The 18,080-nt window shown below is 40.9% G+C and overlaps 1 protein-coding gene across 1 annotated transcript in view; it reads right to left on the bottom strand.

Annotated features, from left to right (window-relative positions):
• Positions 1–18,080, bottom strand: part of PPM1E (protein phosphatase, Mg2+/Mn2+ dependent 1E) — a 106,008-nt gene that overhangs the window by 6,022 nt on the left and 81,906 nt on the right. The window contains exons 2-3 of the mRNA XM_065418445.1: positions 7,352–7,470; positions 100–299 (exon numbers count right to left, since the gene is read on the bottom strand). Of these exons, the coding sequence (XP_065274517.1) occupies positions 100–299; positions 7,352–7,470 (319 nt within the window). The remainder of the gene's footprint in view (positions 1–99; positions 300–7,351; positions 7,471–18,080) is intronic.

The raw sequence follows: 18,080 nt of genomic DNA, 5'->3' as shown, positions 1-18,080 counted from the left end.
CCCGTCATATATACGTCTTTCGTTTTCACAGTAAAATGCTTACTAATTTCCCAAAACCCATATTCAGTAGGTTAACTGACCCACACCAGCCCCCTTTACCTCAAGGTTGAAGAGCATGTTGAAGTCAGGAATGCAGACATGCTTGTCTTCCATCTTCCTGCGCATGTTTTTGATGGCATGGATGGATGTCTCATAATAGCGGTAGGGCCTCCTTTGCAGTGGAAAGTCTTTCACCCAGCTGCTGCAGATCTCGTGGAGTTTGCTGAAAACTGAGCGGGCTAGCTTCACTGTCTCAATCTCTGAGGAGGCCAAAAGAAATACAAGGTTTTCTAAGAATGCTAGTAAATGAGAATTTATCACTCAAGTGCATTATAAAGATGAAATAAAATCATGCTGGCCGGGCAAGTGAGATTCATCTCCAATTTGGAAACCCTGGATTCTGGTTGTAAAGGGAAAAAAGGAAGCTACCTACAGTATAATTAGCATTCACCAAGTAACAGCTGATTGATAGTATCCTACCTACTCCTGTACCTTTACTGGACTCATCAGCAAGACGCAATGAATGAGAAGATTTTATGCTTCCCCTGATAAGACCCATTTGCAGTTCCAGACAAGAGGATGCAACCATGGCTCCTACAATGTCTGGATTTAAACACTTCATGGTGCAACATTAAAAAGCAACTCAAGGGGCACGATTCACCACATTTTTGCTCCAGTTTTTGGTCAGTGGAGTTACACCCCTATAGAACTGGAGCAATGCAGTGATTAATAAGGCGTAGCAGGGTTTATAACATTTCTTTTAAGCACATGTTCATGGGTTTTCATTCAAATGGTATACTAACTGAGACATGTTCATAATTTAATGTTATTTTGTTTTCAGATCCCGAAGTAGGTTGAGCCCAAAAGAAATCTGTGTGAGCAGGTGAAAAGTCCAGAGCAGCCTTCAATTAAAGGGTGGATGAGCTGTCACCTTGTAAAATAATCATTCTTAATATGTACAGAGTCAGGCACTCTAACTATTCTGCAGTTATGAAAGTCTAGTTAGCTTCTTTTACTGGAAGAAAAAGCAGCAAGTAAACACGGGAGAACTGAACACATCTAAGGCTCTTTTCATATTACAATTTCACCAGTCTGAATCTCCAGGGTCCAATTTCAGCAAAAGTCTTTGTGTCTAGTGGTTCCAATCGCCCTGCAGAAGTACCATATCCAAAGGGAACCATTCCACATCTGATTTCACAGAAACAGCGTCAGTATCAATAAGCAGCACCTACTAATGATGGCCTAGTTAACAGTCACTGATAGAGTTAGGAAAAATGTGGTGTCTGGTGGTTAGCAAGCAAGACTCCAGGGATCTAGCTCTGCTTATTTTTCCCTGTGCCATGATGGGTAAGTAATTTATTCTAATTTCATATATGGAAAACTGAGCCTCAGTTTCCCCAAGTTTAATTACTTGGAGCCGGAACCGAAGACAAAGAATCAGGAAAGACCCTGGATGCCTCCCAGTCTCCAGCCACTAGACCACGAGAGTTGGTTCTACCATGTTCAGCTAAATAAGCCATAGCAAGGCTGAGGAAGGAGACTGAACTTAGTTCATCAGTTCTTGGAAGCAGGTGGGCAAGTACTGATACCATTAGGTCATCAGAGTAATAGCACAGTGAGATACTCAGCTGATCTTCTGCAACAGATACCTGGAATATGCAGGTCTTCTCAGTGCTGTCAGCAATGTCACTGCTGGGCAACATGTGAAACAAGAACACAAATACTGCCTGAACTGTCCAAATCATATCTTCAGTCAACTCTTCATACCAGAGTTCGTCGCCCACTCTTTCCCATGGGCATGTTTAAGAGCGAGAACCTGTTGATTTTAATGTCACCTATTCATTACAATTCAGAAATCCTTCTGAAGGACGAATGGAGAAAAAACATTCGCTGTGCTGAGATATTAAATACCCTCCCCCTGTGAGGAGTGTACACAGTGGTAGCAGCATCAATAATTGCTGCTTGAGATTAAAAAAAGGGGAGAGGCCCATAGCAGCTGATCCACCCCCTCACAGCTGTAAATTACTCAATCGTTAATGTCGCGGTGCTGAGCTGGAGCTGAGTCAGCTGTCATCATGGCTGAATCATGGGGAATTTCATCTCCCTCCTGCTGCTGCCTCAATGCTGCTCCAAGAATCTTCAGTGTCGGAAGTACAGCTTAATTGCACCACTGCTAGGAGGAAACCCAGGTCAGACATTTTTGTCCCTAAGGTTGGTTGATTGGTTATCTTTGCAAAGGAGACTGGGGGGTTGGAAAAGCAAGTTTGTGTCAATTTCTAAACACTCCAGTCTCTCTCACTGTCAATATCAGGCCTGACTCACTGCAGCAGATGGAGGAGAGATTCCCATTGATTTCATACAAATCATTTCTAGTGACAGCCAAATAATGAATGGCAGTGCTTCATCAATATGTATGGAAAGAAAAGTACAATTTCTGAAGTGATATTTACATTTCCACAGCACTTTTCATCCACAGGTCTCAAAGGTCCTTCTATTAATAACCGGTTTAAGCTAGGTCTCTATCTTTGTTCAACAGTTTTAGTAATACCCATCACTTATATTAGAGAGATAAGGGAGATGAGTTAATATCTTTTATTGCACCTACATCTGTTGGTGAGAGAGATTAACTTTACACAGAGCTCTTCTGACCTGAAGAAGAGCTCTTTGTAAGCTCAAAAGCTTGTCTCTTTCACCAACAGAAGTTGGTCCAATAAAAGATATCACCTCACCCACCTTGTATCTCTAATAGCCGGTGACCAACATGGCTACAACAACACTGCAAACAGTACTTATATAATATTGAATATTTTCAAAGTGCTGAACCACCATTACCTAATCCTCAAAACACCGATGTGAGAGAAGTATAATCTCCTGTTACAGATGAAGAAACTGATACAGAGAGGTTAGGCCCAAATTTTAAGAGGTAACCTCTGATCTTGAGTGCCTCAGTATTTGGGTGCCCATCTCTGGACACCTGGAGCCAGATCCTTATAGGCTCTAAATTAACATCAGCACTAGATGTAGTTGCTCAACACCACTAATAATCAGGCTCTAAATGTCTCTAGCTGGATACTCAAAACAAGAGGTACCCAAAATTGAAGACCACGTTTGAAAATTTGGGCCTTAATGACCACAGAGCTGGGATTAGAATTCAGGAGTTTCTTGTTTGTAGCCGGGTGATCAATCCATTAGATGTCTCAATCTACAAATTTTATTTGACAGTTTATCTGATTGGGTAAAAGCCTCTATTGTTGTAATCCAATTTAAGAATTTTTGGGAAAATGGTGCACTGGGTCTTTGAGATCTGTTTTGTGAAATCTACTGGCTATACATGCCCTTATTCTACTGTCAGTCTTGTCTTCCGAGCCCCTTTTGATCTTTATCAGCCACGTCTGCCACAATGAGTTCTGCCTCCACTAAAGGTTTCCAAATGTTATGTATTCCTGAGTTGTCCTCTCAAAAAAGAAATCTCTGAAGCCCGGTTTGTTTTAAAAAAAAATTAAACTAAACACATACTAAAGATTAGTAAATTGTTCATGACCAATTTCACCTAGAACTCATAATCCCTTTTGGTTTGCAGACTCACGGTCTCAAAAGCTTGGAGAGTCACTCTGAATATGCTAATTCCACACTCTTACTTTCATATATCAGTGGGTTCATTGATACCTTTTTTGTTTTAAGGTAAGGATCCTCCCTGCATCAAACCTCTGTTCAAAAGGTTGCCTTCCATATGCACACCTCTGACTCCTTTTACCAAACCTGAATAGTAGAGGACTCCACAGATTCCATCATCCGCCTTCACCCAGCCAAACCAAATGTGTCTCTTGAGGAGAAACTGAGATTAGGAGACAAATTTGGGCAAATATTAAGTCCTCCTACTTTTTGCATTATATAGAGCAGTAAGCTTGGTGGACCTCTAAAACAAAAGCCTTTCCAGTATAGACCAATGAAAGGTGGACACCAGAAGCACCAGGGTACAATCCATCTTGTTCTTTAGTCCTGTACTAATCTGAGCAGCTTTAAAGTCATCAGTCTGGTATAAACTCAGATCAGAGTTTTAGATTACAACAGGAATCCATCCTCAAATAACTGTGTCATAGATCTTCCATAGCTTCCTCTGTTTCTCCCAAAGTGTAATGGCCTCCCCACATGAACACTAGTCAGGACCAGGCACAGGAAAGCAGTCAATCACTACATTCTTCTAACTATCCCAGGTTTCCTAAATCTCACTGAGAATATTAGTCACAAATTAATATCTGACCCTTTGCAATGAAACCTCCGTCAGTTCTGTGAATTGCTCCAACTAATGTTTTTATTCAAGACACCAACCCCTCATTCCTTGACTTAGTCATATGTTTGCAAAACCATGATTTTTAGTGTATTATGTGAGATGTAATTGCTTAATCTTACATTACCCATAAATCCAACTCATCACTTTGCTGTGGTCCAGGACATCAGCTTTTATTTCTCTTTCTTCGCATTTCTTATTCTTTAATTTGCATTATTTAAAGTGTATTTAAACCTCACTTATCTACATATGACCACATCATTACGATATGGTCCTGCATGGAGTCCCCAGTTTCATTTGGCTAACTGCTACACCAAGGTACAGATAACAATGTATGATTGCTTCTTTGTATTACAGGTTTAAATACATTTTAAAAGACACCTACAGATGTTTTCATTTAAAACATCAGCTTCCTTAGATATTCTGTGTGGAGGCTTAGTTTGAAAAATGTCAAAATTTCCTTGGAGACTGTCAAATATTTATGAGAGTCTAAGAGATTTCAATTTGGAAATAATGAGGGCTGCTCAGCCAGAACAATGACAAATCTATTCCATTCACCTGCTTAGGGTGAGATGCAGCAACACCTACAAACAGCAAACCCAGAGCAAATTGCATGTTTTCCTCAGGTTTGTGAAGGCCTCTAAGAATCAGACCAGAAACTTCCTCTTCAGAGGGCCAGAATTCTAAAGCTTTTATTTTCCCATAGCGCTATTTATATCTTTTTATCAAAAGTAAGAGGGAGGGAGGGATAATAAGGGTTGCTGAGTATATGTGTTCCAAACCGAATGAAGGACTCCTGTCAACTCATTCTGTGGAATGTTATCCATCTTAATCAGCATCCCAGCGGGCTCTCCAAGGGAATGTAGTCAGCAGAATCCTGAGTGAGTTAGAACTTGTGGCCTTGAGCAGACTGATGGGAAAGTCTTGCTTTACAATAAGTACAAACAGAGAAAAGGAAAATTCCTCTTGTTTTTACATCAAGCATTTTTTATATGACAGTCACTGAAACCCAAGAAACTGCAAAGCTTTTGTAAAAATAATTACCAGCTGAAATCATTCAGAGTGAAATTCATTCCTTCCCACACAAAGCTGGCTTAAGGCAGATGGATTTCACCCTGCCAATATGTGCACAGGCAAGAAATTCAGGGCCACTGAATCCAACCCTGGGCTACTTGGGGTTGGTATGAAGACCCTTTTTGAAGCACACAGGAGAGTATAGACACCCCTCACTTGCATGGCCACTCAATCTAATTCCTTCTTCTGACAAGAGCCTCTCACTGCAGAACTTAAGTAGTGACACAGATGTTGTGTGAGATATCTGCATCCAAATTAATTTCACCTCAAGCAAATACAGTGGTAGCCACTCCAATGTCTGAGCAGCCTGTGAAATTTTCTGGGATATCACAATATAGATAATACAGTGTCTATTATGTGTCTAAGTATGTGTAGGGTCTGTTTGCATATGTGAAGACTTAACAGTTCAGCCATATTATAAAACAAGGTATTTGAAAAGCAGCCAAACAGCTGAGTTCAGCTTTTTCCCCCATCTAGAAGCATACAGAGAGGCGCTGTTTCTGATGGCAGTAGATTTTTCAGATAGGATCTAATTACAGACTTTACCATTACAAATACATTTTTAAACAACCTGATACTCATTTGCAATCTTAAAGTGTTTATTTTAAAGCTTTGCAATTCACTTTTTAAATACCCTTTGCTCACATTTTGCTTTTAGAACTGTGATTATGGTAACATGAAAACAGAAAAAGGAACATCCTGATGCTAAATATATACCTCTTCCCCTCTACTGCCCTCAATACATCTGTTTGTATAGAATTGGTCTCCTTTGTCCCTTCCCATCATCTCACCTCTGGTGGTGCGAGAACCTTCTCTTCTACAACTCCTTCTCTTACAATCTCATTTAAAAACATATATTTTCTCCTTTTATGCCCCTAAATTTTTTCTCCCACCGCTATGGAAATATTGAGTAGGAGCAGAGAGGTTATATTACCTCTGCATTCGGCACTGGTATGACTGCTCCTGGAATATTGTATCTAGTTGTGGTGTCCACACTTCAAGAAGGATGTTGAAAAATCGGATTCAGAGAAGAGCCACAAGACCAGTGGTTCTCAAACTATTGTACTGGTGACCCCTTTCACATAGCAAGCCTCTGAGTGCGACCTCCCCCCTTATAAATTAAAAACACTTGTTTATATATTTAACACCATTATAAATGCTGGAGGCAAAGCAGAGTTTGGGGTGGAGGCTGACAGCTTGTGACCCCCCCCCCCATGTAATAACCTTGCGACCCCCTGAGGGGTCCTGCCCCCAGTTTGAGAACCCCTGCACAAGACTGATTAAAGGATTGGAAAACGTGCCTTATAGCGAAGGACTCAAGGAGTTCAATTTATTTCCTTATCAAAAAGAAGATTAAGGGGAAGCTTGATCAGAGCCTATAAATACTGTACCTACATGGGGAACAGACATTTTATAACAGAGAGTTCCTCAATCTAGCAGACAAAGGTCTAAGATGATCCAGTGGCTGGAAGCAAGACAAATTCAGACTGGAAATAAGGTTAACATTTTTAACAGTGAGGGTAATTAACCATTGGAACAACTTAGAAAGGGACTGTGGTGGATCAAGACTGGTTGTTTCTCTGGTGAGATGAGATATGCTCTAGTGAACACAGCTATTGACTTTAAGTAGGAATTAAGTCAGGAAAGTCCTATGTCCTGTATTATGCAGGGGATCACAATGGTCCCTTCTGACCGAGGACATATGCCCCCTCTCCCCCCAGAATTGCTGCTTGGCTTGTATTGAGCATGCTCAGTAACTTCTGCTGAAGCCACTGCCCTCACTCTGCCCCACAACTAGTGGCAGGTATGGGTCGTCTCTGCCTTCTGGCCTTAAAAATCTATGAATTATCTCTGAAATTGTACTGCTTTACTCTGCAAAGTTTGCTGGGACACAGTTTGCATAAAAGATTGTATCAAAATAAAGTATGTATAATGCATATAGGCACTTACGTATGATGCCTTCTGTACTATCCACATGCTTTGGTAAGTAGTGCACTGAAAGATCACTCTGAAGGACTTCATCTGATGTTGCTCTGGCTAAAGCAGCAGCCAAAAATGAAGGGCAATTACTGAAAAAGAAAAACACAGGAAAGATATTTTCAAACTGATTTCACAAGGTAACTGGCAATCAGCATAATGCAGAACAACACTTACATTTGTAACACCTACATTTGAAGGTTGTCCAATATTTGTGAGAGTGCAGCAGATTCTTTTTTGATAGGTAGCATTGCACTTCTGCAGCCTGAGGACCCTTCTGTGGATTTTAGTAGGCTTAAATTTTACTTCCAAGGGCCCTTCTTAAAAGCCTTTATGCCTCATTTTGCACTTTTAATTTACTCTTCAAAACTGGGGCTTTGAGCACACATGCAGAGCTTATGAATCCCACTACATTTACTCTATTTGCATTTACAAACCCATCCTGTCCAGTTTCTCAGTCTCTGCTCTTGATTCAAATTCTCAAAGGGCAGGGAGTTTGGAAACATTGCAAACAGAGACCTCCAGTTGCTCCTGTTAAACAGTAGGGGTAACATTTGCACAGCTAGCTAAATCAGTTTTTAACACATCTTCAGTAACCAGCAGGGACCAGGCCTCACTTGTTTAAAAATGAGTTGTAGTCTAGATTCCTCGCTACATAGGCTAGGTTAAAATATAGCTACTGAATCGGATTCTACCACCGTTTGTCTCATCCAAAATGACTGGCTGAACTAGGTTAGAAACAGTTTTAGCTGGCATCATATGTTTAAGTACAATTTCTTAATCCATGTCCTTGTCCTGTGTGGACAGAGCCTTAACCTCTGTTTAGGAAGATGTTTTTCTTTTCATCATAAAAAAAATTCTGTATGTTCAGTCAAAGGACTGAGGGAATTATCTGACTAGTAATTAGACAGATGGGCAATGTCAATCCAGAAACGTCACCCACCCAGACCTGAGAAATCCAAGCATGAGGCGTTCCTCATGGTTCTAATTTTGAGCATGATCTCCTAGTTTCAACTAAAATAAAATTCAGATTTGCAAATGTATTATTTTCAAAATCATAACTGCACATTGCTTGAAACTACCTCAATAAAACCACAGAGAATTAGAAAGCTAACCTCTAACTGATAAGGGAGCGAGAGAAACTTCTCCTATGGCAAACTATCCCATCATTGTCTACTACAGAGTTTCTTACACCTTTATCTGAAGCATCTGATACTGACCACTGTCGGAGACAAGATATTGGACTAGATGGACTCGGGGATGAGATGGCCATACCTCATTTCTATCCTATGCACCAAATATGGATTTTGATAGACATGTCTCTTGAGATCTGAGACGCATAAGGCAGTACTCCGAAGTACTTACATTTGGACTGCTGCCAACCAAAGAAAACCAATGCTGTTCTACACTGACCCAATGGTAGCTTAGTTAATGTGGACTGAATTCCACAAAAGACTTCAGTCAAACCCATTTTGCTCAGTCTCTTTGAAAATCCACTTTATCACAGTGCTTTCCGATACCATATTTGACAATGAACACCATTACAAACGGTAGATTTAGAAGAAGATATGAGATTTTCACAAAGCTAAATCTTCCATCTATTTTAATAAATAGTATTTAATGTTTACATAAAATTACTTAAACAGGATTAGAAATAAATACCAGCTTTTCCCAAAAGATACATTGTCATGAGGCACCTTCTGTCTCCAAGTTACTCAGAAAGCCACAGCTATTCTGATGTTACATCAGTAAGAGTCATTCCTTGAATTAGCAGTTGAGCATTCTACCCATACAGCTACTCCAAACCTCAGCAATATGTACGCTAATGAAGCATGACTACATGAGAACATTAACTATCTTAGGGCTGGATCTTCCCAGCACAAGACAAGAACTCAGATCCCATTTACATACAGCAATACCTTTTGGAAATGTACAGTAATCAGCAAGAAGGAAAAGCTCTGTAACTTCCTTTATTTCTAGTGCATGTAGAAGTTGATTCTCCAGATAGCCTTGTTTGTCTTTAGATCATAAGGCATTTTTTTGTCATTTCTATTATTAACTCCTACACATCCGAAAAGCACTGTAGGTTACCAGTCATATTTTATGCAGTTTTCATGTTACAAGAGAAACAAGAATATGACAACTCCTGAGCTAAAAGAATTACAAACAATTATGTAATCAGAGCCAGCAACAATGTTAGAATCTCTATCTGAAGACAGTTTGAAGCAGAAATGTATGAACATAATTTTGCCTAGTCAGAACCTACACAAACCTCAGCAAAAGCAAGAAAGCTTATGCTGTACATGTGTTTCTAAACACAACTCTCTCAGACAGAGCTCACTTTACAGAGGAATGAATAGAGTCTATGATACTATGTGTGACGGGTTGGATCACAGAAACCCCCTTGGGAGCTGCCATCCAATGTGCAAAGACTACCCCTGCTTCTGTTTTCCCTGCCAGCTCAGGACTCCAGCACCCCGTCTTGCTGAGCCAGACACTCCAGTCTGCTCTAACACAGACTCAGGGTCTGAATCACTTGTCCCAAAGCTGCAAGTTTACCTGAAAACCAGCTCACAGGAGTGTGCTTGTCTTTAGCACTCAGATGCCCAACTCCCAATGGGGTCTAAACCCAGATAAATCCGTTTTACCCTGCATAAAGTTTATGCAGGGCAAACTCATAAATTGTTCGCCCTCTATAACACTGATAGAGAGATATGCACAGTTGTTTGCTCCCCCAGGTATTAATACATACTCTGAGTAAATTACTAAATAAAAAGTGATTTTATTAAATACAGACAGTAGGATTTAAGTGGTTCAAAGTAGTAACAGACAGAACAAAGTAAGTCACAAGCAAAATAAAATAAAATGCGCATATCTATGCCTAATCAAACTAAATACAGATAATCTCACCCTCAGAGATGCTTCAGTAAGTTTTTCTCAGACTGGACACCTTCCAGGCCTGGGCACAATTCTTTCCCCTGGTACAGCTTTTGTTCCAGCTTAGGTGTTATCTAGGAGATTCTCCATGATGGCTCCTCTCCCCCTCTCAGTTCTCTTCCACCCCTTTATATATCTTTTGCATAAGGCGGGAACCCTTTGTCCCCTCACTGGAAAAGCACCAGGTTAAAGATGGATTCCAGTTCAGGTGACATGATCACATGTCACTGCAAGACTTCATTACTCACTTGCCAGCACACACATATACAGGGAGACTCACAGGTAAACAGCCATCTGCAGACAATGGGAGTCATCAAGATTCCAAACCATCATTAATGGCCCACACTTTACATAATTACAATAGGCCCTCAGAGTTACATTTTATATTTCTAGTTTTAGATACAAGAGTGGTATATTTCTACAAATAGGATGATCACACTCAGTAGCTTATGAGCTTTGTAATGATACCTTACAAGAGACCTTTTGCACAAAGCATATCCCATTTGCATTATAGTCACTTATTATCAAATTTTTTATAAAACTATCCCAGTTACATTATATTCACTTATGATCATGTTTTTATAAAACCATGTAGACTGCACAACGTCACACCCTCCTCCTGAACTTACTGCCAGAGACTTGGACACTGACCATGGCGGAGGCAGTATACCTAAAATTCGTTTTTGGGCTCCCCTACTGGGCAGACACTCCTGTGTCCCCCAAAAGGGAAAGAGACCCTGACCCAGCTGTAGGCTCACAGCTACCAGCTATGAGGGACCTTTCGCTGGCCAGCAAAATCCCCCCCCTTTCACTCAGGTTGGGTTTGCTTCCAGCTAGAGTCCTTGGGGTTTGTTCCCACCGCAGCAGTCACCAGGACCCCAACTTCCAGCTCCAGGATACATGTCTCTGTGCACCTCTTCCACTCCATTACAGCCAGGTCATACTTCTGGGTCTTACTTGCTTTGTCTCTTAAGTCCAGGCTGGTGGGCAGCCTTTTCTTTTTCCAGGTCAGCCTTTTTCCAGGCAAATTGTACATCAATTTCCATTTGTTTTCCCTTGAGACCATCACTTGATGAGCTGGGATACCACAGAGAACACCCTCCTGCCAGAACAGGCACCCCTCCCCTCCTGTCTTGCTAGGTTAGACACGCCAGTCAGCTTCAGCACAGACAGAGGTTGGGCCACACCCATCTGCAGTTCACTGAAACTGAGATGTACTCAGCTCAGGGGCTTCTTAGTTAACAGAGACATTCCCAGCGCCCATTGTTCAGTCTTTCTGGGCAATTTGCAACTTGTGTAGTTTTAGCTTCTTTTGATCTTCATTCTTACTTATTTTGCTTCCTTTTCTGTCCCTAATTCCCTTTCCCGAAATAAGCAAACAGAAAATAACAAACCAGTAACCACTTTGTCTGTTCTCCAGCCACCACACTTAAAACTCACTTAAAATCACTACCAGTATCTCAAAGCAATCAGCTGTGCACAGATCCTGCTCGACTACGCCACTGTGACGGGTTGGATCACAGAAACCCCCTTGGGAGCTGCCATCCAATGTGCAAAGACTACCCCTGCTTCTGTTTTCCCTGCCAGCTCAGGACTCCAGCACCCCGTCTTGCTGAGCCAGACACTCCAGTCTGCTCTAACACAGACTCAGGGTCTGAATCACTTGTCCCAAAGCTGCAAGTTTACCTGAAAACCAGCTCACAGGAGTGTGCTTGTCTTTAGCACTCAGATGCCCAACTCCCAATGGGGTCTAAACCCAGATAAATCCGTTTTACCCTGCATAAAGTTTATGCAGGGCAAACTCATAAATTGTTCGCCCTCTATAACACTGATAGAGAGATATGCACAGTTGTTTGCTCCCCCAGGTATTAATACATACTCTGAGTAAATTACTAAATAAAAAGTGATTTTATTAAATACAGACAGTAGGATTTAAGTGGTTCAAAGTAGTAACAGACAGAACAAAGTAAGTCACAAGCAAAATAAAATAAAATGCGCATATCTATGCCTAATCAAACTAAATACAGATAATCTCACCCTCAGAGATGCTTCAGTAAGTTTTTCTCAGACTGGACACCTTCCAGGCCTGGGCACAATTCTTTCCCCTGGTACAGCTTTTGTTCCAGCTTAGGTGTTATCTAGGAGATTCTCCATGATGGCTCCTCTCCCCCTCTCAGTTCTCTTCCACCCCTTTATATATCTTTTGCATAAGGCGGGAACCCTTTGTCCCCTCACTGGAAAAGCACCAGGTTAAAGATGGATTCCAGTTCAGGTGACATGATCACATGTCACTGCAAGACTTCATTACTCACTTGCCAGCACACACATATACAGGGAGACTCACAGGTAAACAGCCATCTGCAGACAATGGGAGTCATCAAGATTCCAAACCATCATTAATGGCCCACACTTTACATAATTACAATAGGCCCTCAGAGTTACATTTTATATTTCTAGTTTTAGATACAAGAGTGGTATATTTCTACAAATAGGATGATCACACTCAGTAGCTTATGAGCTTTGTAATGATACCTTACAAGAGACCTTTTGCACAAAGCATATCCCATTTGCATTATAGTCACTTATTATCAAATTTTTTATAAAACTATCCCAGTTACATTATATTCACTTATGATCATGTTTTTATAAAACCATGTAGACTGCACAACGTCACACTATGCATGGAATATGAGTTTGTTTCCCAACCCTAATCTCTTCCTCCTTGCAGTACCAATGTGGGAGAGCTATGGAGAAAGCACACTTCTTGTGAAAGAAGTGTGCTTCCCATCACTCTCAAACAATCCCTCTGGACAGTTAAGGAGTAGCACTGATGGACATCAAATGGAGAGTCCTACTAAGATGATGGCAGGTACAATTAAGATTCTCAAGGACATAAAAAGCTAGGGCAAAAATATAGTAGGAATCTTGTTTCAATGGGGACCCCACGTAAGGGGAAAATAAACACCCTGTCATTAGCATTCACACATAAATAATTGCTTTTATTATTTTACCCTGTAATGGCATGTTACAAGAAGTGAGGTGTATTAGAATGCATAGAGGTAAGTGGCTGGTCAGAGCCTTTCCCAGCCGGCTTGCCAGTAGCTAGCTACATGTCCTCGCACAATACAAATGTGATGCCTGCAGTCTTGAACTGGAGCTCTTTATCTAAACAAGGCATACATTTCCATTACAATGCCAAACCTACACAAAAGCTACTAAATGTGTTATTAGACAAATTAGAGGTTTTTAAGTACATCCTTCCTGATTCTTTGGCAGCGTGGGTGTCTGTACGACACCCACAGTTGCATTTCAACAATCTTGGGATAACTCTGCTAAGGTAATAAGCAAGCTTGAATGTGGGCAGCCTCCATCAATTAAGTTTGAGAGAAACAGTCTGAAGTAGGCTTAACTCAGCCCACATACTATAATGATACTTGCTTACCACACACCTCTGCTTCTTGCCGATAGCACTGGAGTGATGAATTTCCAAACATTTCCCCTCAGTTATTTATCTGTGTTCTAAATCTAATATAAAATCCTCACCTAAAAATGGGAAAGGCAGATTTAACACTCTACTGTATAAAAGGCATCACAGAACGTAGACTGACTTGTTTATCAATTCTGATGGACAAGATGGAGAAAAGCAGCTCTCTTTTGTACAGCCGGTTATTCTCTGTTCTAACAGTAACCGCAGACTGCCACAGAATTAATTGACTTTGACATTTGTACCTCACAAAGCCTCTTATGGAGCCTTTCTAGGACTATGCAGTGCAAGCAGTGAAGTGACCAGTTGGAGGTGTGTGTGTCCTTGATTAGTACAACAGAAATTTCATTTCTGCTGCTTCTGGCAACGGACCTTAGGTGGATTGCTTCTCCCCTACAATGTCAAGAACAACAGACTAAACAGGAGGTGGGGATGCCTGTTTGGAATAGATTTTGAACTCAGTTACACTGTAGTAAGTCCAGAATAACACCATTTATTTCAGTGGTGTTACTCTGGATTTATCCCAGTGTAACTGAAATCAGAATCAAGTTCAGTACCTTTGCTTTTATCACAAAGAATGAATGTTCACTAGAGTGCTTGCAGTACCACTTAACTCACGAAAATGGTCATCCACAAAGACTAGTACTTGAATTGTAACATTCCGTCACACTCGATACTCCTAGTCTATCCTCACCTCACCCTATACATAGAACAGGAATAGAAATGATGCATTAGATCAGTAGTTCTCAAACTTTTGTACTGGACACCCCTTTCACATAGCAAGCCTCTGAGTGCAACCCCCCCCCCCTTATAAATTAAAAACACTTGTTTATATATTTAACACCATTATAAATGATGGAGGCAAAGCGGGGTTTGGGGTGGAGGCTGACAGCTCGCGACCCCCTGAGGGGTCCCAACCCCCAGTTTGCGAGCCCCTGCATTAGATTTTTGGGTGCAGTGCAGCTGGTTTGCACCGCACACCTGTGCCAAAGGATTCCCTCCGTCTCAGGGGATTATCCACTGGCTGGTTGAAAATAAAACATTTTGCCAAATTTTATCAATCACCAAATTATGGCAAATAAATTGAAAGAGGGAGAATATGATCCAGCAGTGTAGCAAAGGCTGGGCATTAGGCTTCCTGTGTTTATTCATTCCTAGCCATGACAATAACTCACCATGTGACCTTGGACAAGTCACATCACCTCTCAGTCCTTCAATTTCCTCATCCATAAAGGAGGGTGATAATACTTAATATATCCCTTGGGCATTGTGGGAGGATTAATTAAATGTTTGTAAAGCAATTTGAGATTTCTAGATAAAGACACTATTGAAGGGCAAAGTATTGTTATTCTAATGAAAGATTTTCTAGCCAAGATTTATGGACCTTTCATATTTTCTTTTTTGTTCTATCTTCCCTGCTCTTGAACATCGTGCCAGAAACACTTAAGTGGCAAGCCACACAAGGCACATTTTGTCTCTTTGATGTGCACAGCCAACATATGGGCATAACCAATTGCATCCTTCCATCATATTTGAAGTAAATAGGTTTTTTGGAAGCTCAAGCTTCTCAAAGAAAAAAATGTGAGAGTAAGAAAAGATCACGTTCTTACTTTAAGCTTAGCAATGCTGAGTTCAGCTGGAAGTTGCTTCTACAGCATCAGATATGGCATTGCTGATTAAAAGGCTAGGAAAGAACAACAACGTTACAAGCAAAGGGGGTCCTCTCCTCCTCCTGCCTCACCACCAGTCAAAATATGTAGATTAAGTGACAGCAGTCTCAGGAGGGTCCTTGTACTATCATCATCCAGTGTAACTGACTTTGGCATTATTGATGCAAATAAGGTAAAAAATGGGAGAAGATACTCTTGTGGCCTTCAGAGATCACAATGTTCAGAGGGTCCTGTGGCACCTTTAAGACTAACAGAAGTATTGGAGCATAAGCTTTCGTGGGTGAATGCCCACGTCATCAGACGCAAGTGTCTGATGAAGTGGGCATTCACCCACGAAAGCTTATGCTCCAATACTTCTGTTAGTCTTCAAGGTGCCACAGGACCCTCTGTTGCTTTTTACAGATTCAGACTAACACGGCTACCCCTCTGATACTTGACACAATGTTCAGTGAGTCACACCACACACTGTAGAGCTAATAGAAATATTAGAAAATATCATCTTTGCTTTAGTTCTCCCATGACTTATCTGAAAATGTCTCTCTGTCCACTATGGTACAGAATGAACCCATAAAACCACCGGCCAAGCAATGTAAAGTATTGCATGTAGTTAAGTATGGGAATTTAAGACTAAGGACAAGACTAAATAAAGAGCACTCCTGTGAGGACTATAATGATTTATTGTATCTGTGAAAAATTTTATAGGAATGACAAGCTAACTGCACCCTTACCAACAGATAATGTAACGCCATGGATGCAATTTGGTGAAAATTCTAGCATTAGTGTAGCCTGTTGCAAGATATTTGCAGGAATTGTATTTTTGCATGACAGGTACAAAATTCATACAGGTCCCCAAAGCATATTTGCAAAACATTCCAATGTCCAGTCAGTATCTCCCAGACAGAGCCTCTTGTAGAGTCTGGGAGCTCTTTGGAAAAGTATGTAAGCCATTGTCATTGTAGGCTCCTCTGTCACGAATGACAATAATGACAGAGCAGAGGGAATTCTTTGGATGGGAACACCCCCTGCTATTTACACATCCGTCTGCTGCAGCAGTCAACTTTTCAATATGTGTTTTAAAGGCCATCTATAGGCGCACTGCACCAGCCAAGGATTTTCTGTTTCTCTCCAAGGTTCAATGGTTCAGACAGCATTCAGAGAAGGGAAGAGGGAGGAGCACCCTGATAAGCTGCCTGGAGAACCTGAAAGGATTATTGGTGTACCACAAGCATGGCAATAGAATGTAATTCCCAGCCTCCATGTCACTGTAGATTCTCCCCTCTTTACTCACAAAGCAGTAGCTTCCTCTTGTTAGAACACTGATCTGATCTGACCTGTGCCAGCTTGTGGCTTTTCACAGCAGGTGAAAGCTCTGATGCTTAGTTTAAGCCAGGGGATCCTGAAGAAATGGAGTATATTTTTCTGATGCAGGGAAATGCTGAGCTAGATTTGAGCTACCGCAGTGAGGCAGAAGCAAAAAAATTGCATCTTTTACAAGATTGCATAACCAAAGCTGTGCAAAGTCATAGAACTGACAGTGTTGAAATAGCAAAATGTTTGATAAATCTGTTTGGGAGAGCTGAAAAAGTGCTAGATGAGGAAGCTGCTATCTGTGGGCTTCACAGACAGTTGTCTAATCAAATTCAAGATGAATCTGTCCTTGCAGTGGCAGTTGTAGGAAAGAGTGATAACATATGCAACCATCACAAAACACTGCACCACTTCTGATTAGTTTATAATACCCATAACGTACGGGCAAACATGTCACAGTAGTATCTGTTAACAGTATATCCTAACCTTTCAGATCACACTATCACATTCTAGCGATATTAAGGGAAACAGATTGTAGTTTATGAAGAGTTCTTTCAGGTCTGAAAATGCATGAAATCCTGTTATAACTCGTTTTCCTCTTCTGTATGGTCTGGTCTCGTTACTTAAACTCTAGGTAGAACATTTAAGAAGCTGAATTGTCAAATGCAAATGCAGTAGAAAAAAGGCTGTCTGTACTTTGGGAGGATTTTAATGCTGTAAGAAGCAATGGGAACCTCAAAGTGAAGAGGTACACCACCAAATGTCTCATTAGATAATAATGTATTAAGTAACTGCAGTAAGATGCACCAGTGTGTATCAGGCTCACCATAGGAAACCTGTTTGTTTTGTAACACTGATACCTTTTGCATCCCTTACTTCACAAAGCATTCACAAGGGCTGTGATCTAGGAAAACATTCTAATGAGTCAGTTAAATGTAGCAAATCAGAACAGAATTGCTTTCACAGGAAGCAAGGTTTGCAAGCTGCTTTTGGATTCGAGGAATTTTGGAGCTGGTGGTGGTAAATAATACAAGGCTTCAACATCCCTGGCAAAAACAACGAGGAGTCCAGTGGCACCTTAAAGACTAACAGATTTATTTGGGCATAAGCTTTCATGGGTAAAAACCCACTTCTTCAGATGCATGGAGTGAAAATTACAGATACAGGCATAAATATATATTGGCACATGAAGAGAAGGGAATTACCTTACAAGTGGAGAACCAATGTTGAAGGCCAATTCAGTTGGGGTGGGTGTGGTCCACTCACAATAATTGATGAGATGTCAATACCAAGAGAGGGAAAA

This window comes from Emys orbicularis, chromosome 17 (assembly GCF_028017835.1).
Source record: "Emys orbicularis isolate rEmyOrb1 chromosome 17, rEmyOrb1.hap1, whole genome shotgun sequence".
NCBI lineage: Eukaryota > Metazoa > Chordata > Testudines > Emydidae > Emys > Emys orbicularis.
The sequence above is the reverse complement of the archived record's forward strand: the minus strand, read 5'-3'. Positions and strand labels throughout refer to the sequence as shown.